This window comes from Pteronotus mesoamericanus, unplaced genomic scaffold (genome assembly GCF_021234165.1).
Source record: "Pteronotus mesoamericanus isolate MK-2021 breed Mesoamerican mustached bat unplaced genomic scaffold, CSHL_Meso_final contig_269, whole genome shotgun sequence".
NCBI classification, from domain to species: Eukaryota; Metazoa; Chordata; class Mammalia; order Chiroptera; family Mormoopidae; genus Pteronotus; species Pteronotus mesoamericanus.
This window is the reverse complement of record NW_026555114.1, coordinates 1,953,264-1,963,354: the sequence shown is the minus strand read 5'-3', so window position 1 is coordinate 1,963,354 and position 10,091 is coordinate 1,953,264. Positions and strand designations below refer to the sequence as shown.

General features: G+C 60.0%; 1 protein-coding gene across 1 annotated transcript; it reads right to left on the bottom strand.

Moving 5' to 3' along the window:
* Positions 1–330: 330 nt before the first annotated feature.
* Positions 331–9,155, bottom strand: TBX2 (T-box transcription factor 2). The gene is made up of 7 exons (XM_054574812.1): positions 8,767–9,155; positions 7,403–7,670; positions 6,313–6,459; positions 5,037–5,113; positions 4,774–4,937; positions 3,684–4,321; positions 331–1,543 (listed from the first exon to the last, which is right to left on the bottom strand). Exons 1-7 carry the CDS (start codon positions 9,153–9,155, stop codon positions 1,091–1,093), a joined length of 2,136 nt encoding a protein of 711 aa, XP_054430787.1. The 3' UTR covers positions 331–1,090.
* Between the last annotated feature and the right edge of the window lie 936 nt (positions 9,156–10,091).

The following is a 10,091-nucleotide window of genomic DNA, read 5'->3' as shown; positions in this document are numbered from 1 at the left end:
ACGTTTTGTTCCCGCCTCCAGACCCTCCTAGCGCGCTTGCTGCGCCCCAGCCCCGCGCGGCCCACAGAGCGCACAGCGCCGTTCACTTCGCAGTGTAGCGTTTTATTGTTTTCTCGCGTTTTATTGTTTTCTCTCTCTCGTTTCTTTTTCTTTTTCTTTTTTCTTTTTTCGTTTCGTCTCACTCCGGAGCGAAAAGTGAAAACCTGAGGTGGAGCCCGCGGGCCAGGCGAGCAAAGCCCGGGCGGAGGGGCCGAGGGGCTGGCGGGGTGGGAGCTCCTCCGGGGTCGGGGCTTTCTCCTGCGCCAAGGGCCACCCCCCCGCCCAGCCCTGTACAATATAGATGCTCATGTAAAATGAAAAAATTTTAAATGCTATGAGTTAATCTCTAAATATTATGTACACAGCAATGTACACTTTTGAATAAATTAATACCAATTTGCATATTCTGGGAATCTTAAAGCTTATTTACACAAATTACCATTTATTTCATAAATATCTTTTTTTTTTTTCCCCTGGGGACTCAAGGCAGAAGTGCCACTCACTCCGCTGACCCAGGCGTAGAAGGGACACCTGTCTCCTGGGAGGGGGGGAAGGCCGGAGGACTAAAAGAACAGGTCCCTCCCAGCTCAAGTCTACACTGACTTCAGTCTCCACTGACCCCCGCATCCCTCATCCCAGATTCTCAAGCGGTCCAGGCAGGAGGCTAAGGCCTTCTGGGGCTCTCTCCGAAGCTCCTACCCCTAACTCCTGCACCTTCTGGCTCCTGATGAGACCGCTGGGCTGGGACGAGGTCTCCCCACAGCGCTGGAGGACCCGGAAATGCCCTCGGACGATGCCACCTTGACACCGGAGCAAATCTGGACCGAGTCCAGTGGCTCCAAAGCGACTGTGACCCCGGGAGCAGGATTCCTTGTGAGGCCCAGGAAAGTGTCCCAGGCCCCCTGGCTTGTCAGGGCTCTATTCCGGCTGCTGCAGCCCGCCTTTGCTCCTTTATTTAAATAAATACCCACTCTGTGCTGTACAGGTCCCAAGCAGCAGGGGCAGGCAGCCCAGGAGGCCTTCGTGGCAGCGGAGTAGCCGGGCAGCTCCCTCACTTGGGAGACTCCCTGCCCGGGGAGAGGGCTCGCTGGCTCTCCAGCCCACTCACCAGTCTCTGGATGCTCTGTAGTTCACTGGCCGCCTCTTTGGCTGAGCCGCTGGGCGACAGGGCACCACGGGGCGGAGCCCCCACTTTACGGAGAGCCAGCTCGGGCAGCGGGCTGGGCTCCCGGCTGTTGCTGCCTGCAGCCTTGGAGCCCTCCGCCGCCAGCCCAGTGGTGAGGAGACTAGTGCTAGGCGGGATGGTGACCGGGATCTGGTAGGGGCTGAAGCGCAGACGGGGCCGGGCACTGCCCAGAAAGGGGCTCCGGGAGAGGGAGCCAGCGGCAGCAGCGGCAGCAGCGGCAGCGCTGGTGGCTGGCAAAGCGGAGGCGGCTGCAGCTGCGGCTGCCATGTAGGTGTAGGGGTACGGGAAGAGGCCTCCGAAGGTAGGCATTGGGATTCCCTAGAAGAGACAGAACAGCACAAGGGTTAGGCATCCTGCCCGAGGTGTCCCTGAGAGTGAGCTTGGTGCTGGGGTGATGCTACAACTAGGACTCCTTGCCCTACTGTTTTAGGGATAGAAGGCCAGGGCTCACATAACTATAACCCCAAGCAGCACAGTTAGACACGAGCCAGTCTGCCTGTGGCTCACTTCAGGCTGACACAAAGGCCTGGCACCATCAAGCTCTGTGCCGGTAGGAGGAAAGGGAAGGACATCCCAGGTGGTGGAACTAGGCAAAGGCCTAGGGGGAGGAAATAGCGCAGGCGAAGAGCCAGGTGGCAAGCAGGCAGCTTTGGCTGTCTCAGGAGGTTCTACTCACTTAGAACAGTATTGTCTCCAGCCCTGCAGTCGCCCCCAAGGGCTGAGGAAGACAGGTAGTGGGGAGGAGCTTTGTACATTCTCCTTCTGCCTGCCCACCTGCTCAGAGGTCTTTGCCTGGGCCAGGAGAAGGGCACGGATGCCAATCAGTTTACAAACTGGCCTGAATATGCTATAAGGAGCTCCTGGCGGCACCTCAGTGGCAGCTGAGGGAGGAATGCAGCCTTTGCCTGCAGAGAGCACAGTAGCCAGGGAACCTTGGATAAACACCGCCTGAGTCCAGGAGGCCCGACTTTTGGATTATCTGACCTTTGAAATAATGGCTCACTCCCCAGAGTATGTGGGTATGGGGAGGAGGGCAGGGAGCTGACTGCTGGGCTTCTAGGGAGATGCGGGCCTGGCTCAGGCAGGGAGGGAAAAAAGAAGTAGCTTAGTCAGAAATGAAAAAATATCCTTCCTAGAAGGTCAAGCCCTACTGGGCATTCAGGCCTGGCATCTCAAGTCGGGAGGAAGGAGGGAGGCGTCAGTTGCCCCGGGATTTGGCTCTGCCTGATCGCCAGGGGTGGGCGACCCTGGCTTGGGTACTTAACCGCTAGCAGTTTACCAAGTGATGCCTCCAGAATGCTGGGTGCTCTCACCCTAGCCTTGCACCTGTTGACCAGGCTGTGTCTAGAAGCTGTGACTTTTCCGTGACCTCTGTGATGCCTATCCTTGTCACCAGAATTGGTCTGGGGAGGAAGCATTCACATACATACAGAATCAAGGGCTCAGATTCCACCTCCAGGCCCTGAACTCCATTTTCCAGAAGCCTCCTTGCCAGCTCAGAGTCCTAGATATGTGATGTTAGTGCCTCCAACACTCACTCCACACACCCCTGCTGAGCTGTTTAAAATCTCCGCCCCCGCTTAAAAAAAAAAATATTTGCTTCTAAACCAAAGGAGCCTTCTCAGACCTGAACTCCTATTTTCCTTCCCGTAAGATATGATCTCAAGGGTTCAATTTGCCAGAAACCTCAGAGGGAAGAAAATGAATGAAGAGAATCCAAATCTTTCCACAGGGAATATTCCACCCAAGCAACCAAAGAGGCCGCTCTCCCCATCCGATCTCCTTGTTTTGCTGCTGGCCACAGTTTAATAAACTCTCCCCTGGGAGCTCAGAATTTCAACCTGGGCCTGGGGAACTGAGCTCCTTTTCCCTAAGATGTGTGGCTGGGGGAGTTAGGAGACCCAAGGTGGGGGAAGGAACAGTTTTGCCCTTTGTCCGGTCAGTGGACTTCCTGGAGGGCCCAAAAAAGGCATCTGGAGGTGGGTCATTTTGGTGATGAATTGTCCAGAAAATACTGCAAAATGTCCTGATCCCTTTGTCCAGCCACCTTGGCCTTTCAAGGATTTACAGTGAGCTGAGGGTCTTGCTCCCAAGGAAAATGTCCAGAGGCCAGGAAAGTGGACTTCACAAAGGCCAGAGGGTCTGTCAGAGCTGGAAGGGGCTAGCAGTTGCCTCATTCTATGCTGTGGTTATGGGGAAGGAAGCAGGCCCAGAGAGGGTCGGGGACTTGCCCAAGGTCACACAGGAACCAGGAGAGGCACTCTGGCCAGACCCTGGACCTAGTCTTAGTATCCCTGAACCTAGTGTCCTAGAGAGTGTATATCAGGTCTTCTCAGGACGAATCCTTGCCGGCTAGAATCTCAGAGTGCCTATGGCACCCTTAAGCCCTGTGCCTACCCCAGTCACCCACATCGTTCCTCCTCCCTCCATCCTGTTGCCACCAGAGCACAGGCCTTACCTGAGATGCCAGCATGTGCTGGGAGAGGTGGAATGGGAAGGGAGCCGCGGTGCTTGCCGCACTGACCGCGGGGCCCAGCCCGCCAGCGTCCAGCCCGGTGGTGGCCCCCGGCCCGCCGCCTCCGCTACTGCCACTGCCGCCCGCCACCGAGGCCAGCAAGTGACCCATGCCCATGGCGGAGAAGGCTCCAGGGCCCATGGCGAACTGTCCCGGGTGCAGAAAGAGCGGCTGGCCAGCCCCCAGCGGCCCGAAAAACTGCTGCCCATGCAAATGGCCGGAGAAAGCCAGTCCCGGGAGGTGGCCGGCGCCCAGGGGGGACGCACTGTCTGTCTGTACCACCAGCGGTGCCAGGCTGGGCTCCTTGCTCTCAACCGCCTCCTTGCGCCCCTCGTCCTTCCGCCGGCCTTCTGCCCGCTCCTTCTCTAGGGTCCGCAGACCAAAGGGGCCGTCCCCGCTGCCCTCCGCCGGCTCCTTGCCCCTCTCCGGGCTGCGCCGCTCCCGAGCGCGCTCCGGTTCAGTCAAGCGAGGGGGGCTGCTGCCGTCCAGGGCCGGGCTGCGGCCTAGCGCGGGTCCTGCGCGCTCCTCGCTCAGCCTTTCGGGTTCTGGGTCGCTGTCTGCGGCGAACGACTTTTCCTCGGCTGCAGGAAAAGGGGGAGCGTGGGGTTTTACAGGGGCTCGGGAAGAGAGACGCGAAGGCTCTCCCGGTGTTTGGGGCGGATCCGAGAGACTTGGGAAGGCCTGCTGTGGGGGAGGGCAAGTCGATGGCTTCTAGATCCTCGTCGGGCAAGGGGCAGTGACAGGTCACCTAATGCAAGTCTTCTTATGTACAGCGGGAGGAATTGAGCCCTGTAGAATTTCCTTTACTGCCAGTCACACAGCGCCAGGAACGGGGCTCGGGGTCCAGCTGGATCTTCTGGCCACAAGGGCCAGTTCTTACAGGGGCGTCCAGATCGGAAGCCCCATCCCAGGCACTGTGAACGCTTCCCCGGGCCTTAGGTTAGCCTGACGTTGAGCAAAGAGCCAGCCGGCGCCCTGAGGACACCCTCCCTTTTCCCTTCCCCCACCCCTGGTCCGACAGCCCGACCCTCACCTCTGGTCCGATGCAGGCGGAGGGGGCTAGGCGCTGTCCCCGGGGACGGTGGCGGTTCCCGTGCCGGGGGAGGGTCGCAAGACGAGGCATCCGATTCGGCGCCGTCGCGCTCGGGCTTGCAGTGTTCTTCGTACAAGCGCAGAGAAGGCAGCGTCAGCTGCTTCCTGGGGATAAACGGAGGGAGTGGGTCAGAGGGGAGCGCCCACACCCGCACGATCTACTCCCCCAGGCACCCGCCGCGGAGCGGTCTGAGCAACCCTCACCTTTTCTCCCTCCTGCCGTTCCCGGTGTCCCGGAAGCCCTTGGCAAACGGGTTGTTGTCGATCTTCAGCTGCGTGATCTGCGGGGACGGAGGGGCGGCACCAGGTCAGGATGCGGCTATTCGAGGTTGGCCTGGGTCACCCCGAGGTCAGCGGCTGCCGGCCGGGAGGAGAGCCCGGGAGTGTCTACTTGGGACCCTCCCACCTGCGATGGGAAACTCTGAACCCAAAGGCGAGGTGAGGCCAGAGGGCCGGCCTCGCGGAAGGCGACAGGGTCTCTCCCCCTTCAAAGTATTCGAAGCAGAATCGTTCAGCTTGCACACACAGGCCCAAAGCTGTGAGCACAAAGTCGAAATCTGCCCAAGCATGCACACAGGCTCAGGCATGCCAACAAATCCGATACCTGAGACCGCAGAGGATAGGCAGGTCCGTAGACACAGAAAAAACAAGTCACACTCACGGCCCGCGCAAACGCAAGTACACACAGACAAAACAAGTGCCCACAGGACAAACGAAAACGCGGGCCTCCACACGTATTCAAGGCACCCCACACAGTGCACGCGTACTCGATCTTACACATCGGCTCACAAAGACAGAAAGGAGGATGTCAGGACACTCTGGACACTGCCATTCACCGGGAGTGGTACACACGGACACAGATCTAATGGGACTGGTGTTTTGCCCCTCTAGAGAGAAGGTGTAGAAAGGCATCAAGCAGAAAAAGCGCTCTGGCTTGAAGAAAAAGTCTTTAAGCACCGCCCAAGAGGTCCTGGGCCTGGACTGGTGAGAAGGGGGTTGCTTTGGGGGTTGTGCCACCTGTTCCGACCTCTGGCTCCCCCGGGAGAGTGAAAACTGGGCCCCAGGTTCCTAGCGTGGGGTTCCTAGCATCCGGAGAGCCTGGGTAGATTGCCTCGGGCATCCTCTCTTGATTTAAATCCCCACCCCTGAGCCAAGAAATAAACGAATGAAATGTAAAATTGTCCGCGAGGCCCGAAGTCTCTGCTAATTGCTAAGTAAACATCTCCACCCCAGCGAGCGCCCAGCTGTTGCGCGCCCCAGGGAGCGAGTGTCTGTAAACGTGTCGTGGACTTGGGAGGGAACTTGGGGGGGTTTCCGTGCGTGCTGCCCTTACAGATGAGAGGCTTGGTGCTCAGGGAGCGGGCTGTCAGGGGGCGGGGTGGGTGGGTGGGGGTTGCGGATGGATGTGAGTGGAGGGCTGGAGCCTGCCCGTGTGGGGGGCGTCGGTGCAGGGGCTGGGCCCGTCACCCGTTTTCCGCACCTTGTCGTTCTGGTAGGCAGTGACCGCGATGAAGTCGGTTTCGGGGAACACGTAGGTGCGGAAGGTGCTGTAGGGCAGCTTCAGGATGTCGTTGGCTCTCACGATGTGGAAGCGGGGTTGGTACTTGTGCATGGAGTTCAGGATGGTCTGCGGGGAGGGTACGAATCAGCCGGCAGCCCCCAGCCTTTGGCGAGAGCATTTTTACTCTCTAGGGACCTGAACTCTTTCCATTTCTGTCTCTCACATGGTTCTGCTTTCCCTACACCACCTCCCCTTTGCTATTTTCTCCTGTCTTCACTGCTGTTTTTCTTCTTTACAATTCTTTTAATTCTACTTTTTCCTTTCAATTTCCTTTTATCACAGTTTCTCTCTTTTTCTCTCCGTTAAAAAAATTATCCCCGTTGAAAACAGAAATAAAACCTTCCCCAATGCCACTTTTAACCTCTCTTCCTGGGCTCACTGCTAAGCCCTAGTAAACCCACGGAGAGAAGACCGGGAACCGGAGGATCCTGGACTGCCCCAAATCTGAACAGGCAGTAGCCCCTTTTGCCCCTTGAATTACCCCTTTCCATTCCCTGGGGCCCTGGCTCAAATGGAAAAGGAGAGAACCCCCAAACTCCCTCCTGGGTGGGCATCCATCTGGGGGAGGAGGGAAGGGAGTCTCAGAGAGGGTATCTAGAGGCTGGTTTAACTTTTAAATCTTCGAGTTTGAAGAGAAGGATAGGGACACGGCTCTTGCAGAAGGATGAGCACAGGCCCGGGTTATTCCAAGCTCAACACCTAAAGGCTAGTGGCTGCACAACGGAGTCCCAGCCTCACTTGCACGCCACTGGTCACCAGGAAGGGGTTTTAGAAGTCCTGACCCAAGCTGAGACTGGGAGCGGCCTGCAACTTACCGGCCCCTACTCTGCCATTCCCCAGGTTTACACAGATCAGAGCCCTCTGGACCCAGGCCGGCCTGCATAAGCCACAGGGCTGTGGCCTGGGCAGGGGCACTCTGGGGACTCCCCCTGCCTCACTCTTCAACCCTGGGCTGCAGTACTAGGTGCTCAGTGTCCGATACCCCTCTCCAAGCTTGCCCCACACTCACGAAGCCGTGTTTGTCAGAGATGTTGTTAGTCAGCTTCAGCTTGTGGAAGGCCACAGGCTTGGCCATCCACTGCTCTCCCGTGGCCGGGCTGTCCGGGTGGATGTACATGCGTTTGGGCATCTCCGGGTCGGCCTTCCCGGCCACCATCCAGCGCGAATTATGGAATTTATACCGGCAATCGTCAGCGGCCACAATGTCCATCAGCAGGATGTATTTGGCCTTCTTGTCCAGACCACTGACTCGCACCTTGAACGGAGGAAACATCCGCCTGCGAGGAAAGGAAAGGGGAAGGTGCCATGGGACCCCGCTGCGTGTTGTAGTTCTCGCTCTCTCTCTGGACATACATCACTGCCTGCAGCTTCCCCATCTGTGTTTCCCTGTGGTCACTGTTCTGTCCCCTTATTGTTGCCTGGGAGGCCCCAACTGTGGTTGTTACTCCTGAGAATTCCCATTTTTGCCTTCCTATGGCCCTGTGCTCAGATCTGGTGACCCTCTCACTCTTATCTGAGATGAAAGCCAATGTCCAGGAAAGAAATCCAGATCCTTGGAAAATACACCTGCTTCTCCTGAATCTCCGCGAAATTTGTTCGGGAGTATACCCACTGAAGACAGAAGCTCCCAGAAATAAAATCAGAGGACTTTTTTTTTTTGAGGGGAAACCGGGTTGCAGTGCCGGAACAAGGCCCCTGACCCTGAAGTTCGGGGGAAGAGGGCAAGCCTGAGGCCTAGGCTCCCGGTGGCTGAATCGAAGAAGGGTGGAGGGGATGGGGACTGTGGTTTTCTTTTGGCTTTAAGGCCTGGGGCGGCGTGTGAGTTCGGAGCTCCTTGCTCTTAGGCCCTGAGGAAGGTCCCGACCGGGTCGGGGCTGCGGCTGGGCCCGCTCTACCTCGCTGTCGGGAACGGAGCGGCCCGCGGGAACCAGCAGGCCAGCCGGGGTCTAGCGGTGTGCGGTTCCCATTCTGGGCTCCAGGGTCGGAAGAAAGTCCGGTAGACGCTGGACCCCGGAGCGCCAAGCCAGGCCGGGAGGCAGGAGAGCAAGGTGACGAGGCTAAGAAGTTGCAGCCGAAACCTCCGAGACCCGCCAGGGCCGAGCGTTGGGGCCTCCTCCGCTTTGAGGCTCAGAACGGTTGGAATTATTCTTTAGGAGCATGTTTTCGTTTTACTTCATTCGGGAGCTTTTGATGTTTTAGTTCTTAAAATATCGCTCGATGCCAAAAGAGGAAAACCATTTGGTTGTCTGTGGGAGCTAAGCGTAGCGCCGGGCCGGAGCTGGGAGCTCCGAGCGAGTGGCTCGGCGCTGACCGGTGCAGTCGGGTCCCCTAGCCCGCCCGCCCTCGCGCCCTCCGGCCAGCGGGCCGCCCTACCTCCCGGACTTGGTGATGACCATCTCGGTGCCCAGCTTGTGGAACTGGTCCCACAGCTCTTTGGCCTCCAGCGTCACCTTGGGGTCGTCCTCCACCTCGTCCTCGGGCTCCAGGCTCTTAAGCGAGCGCAGATGCGCGGCGGGCGGGTGCGGGCCGAGTGCCGAGACGTGCAGCCCCGCCTCGGCCGCCGCCGCCGCCGCCACGGCCGCCGCCCCCGCCAGGCCCGGGTCGGGCAGCGGCTTGGCCAGCGCGCCGGGCGGCAGTGCGAGCGCGGGGAAGAAGGAGGGCTGCGCCGCCGCCAGGAAGGCGGACATGGGGAAGTCGGCCGGCCGTGGCGCGTGGAACGGATGGTAAGCCATGGCGCTGGCCGCCAGCGCCGGCTCTCTCATCGGGACATCCGGCCCAGGCGCCCGGGGGCCGGGGCCGGGGGCGCGGGGCTCGGACCCCCGGCCCGGGCGGCGGCGCGCGAGGAGGAAGGGCGACCCGGGTGGCAGGCGCGGCGGCGGCTCCTCCCGGCTCCCCGTCCGGCGCACGGCGAGGGGCGCGGGGCTCTGAGCGCGGGGGTGGCGGGGGCTCTGCGCTGGGCTGGGCTGGGCTGGCCCGCTCCGGCGCCGGGGACCACGCGCGACTGGTTAGATCTTGTCGTGATCTCTGGAAAACTGTGACTATCTCACATGTCCTGCCCTGCTCGGATCCCCTGCGCTAACGAGCCAGGCCCCCCTTGATTGCTGATTTTACGCTTTTTGGACCAATTGTGGGTCTCCGGGGGCGGGGTTTTGACAGCTCAGGCCAAGCTCCGGCCGGGAGGGGGGGCCGGGGAGAAGGTGTCGGAAGCCTCAGCAGTAAGAAAACATGTCAACAGAATAAAATATTAACCAATGACGGACCAGCGAGCCCTGAGACCCCTCCCCCTGCCCGAGCCCCCACCCAGCGCCAGTGCCTGAGGCTGCCTGCGCCGGGACTGGGAAGCCGGCCGGCCGACCCGACCCGCGGACTGGGCCTGAGGCGGGGGGCGCCCGGGTTTCAGGGCCCTGGGAAAGGACCCTCAGCCGCATGCCAGCCCCAAGTGCAAAGCATTGACACGGCCCTGAGAGGAGAGGGGGCGCCCCCCTCCTGTGCCCGGCAGTCCGGACTCTCTGGCCCGCGCCCCAGCTTGGCCTCCGACCCCGCTCCCGGCCGCGGCGCCGCCCGGGGCCCCTACATTCCGGAGGGAGGCTGCGGGCGCTGGAAAGTGAGGCCGGTGGGCGGGCGAATCGGGAGGCGCGGGCGGCGGAGGTCCCGGAGCGGAACCCAGGTGTCAGGAGCTGGTGAGTGGAGCGGTGGCA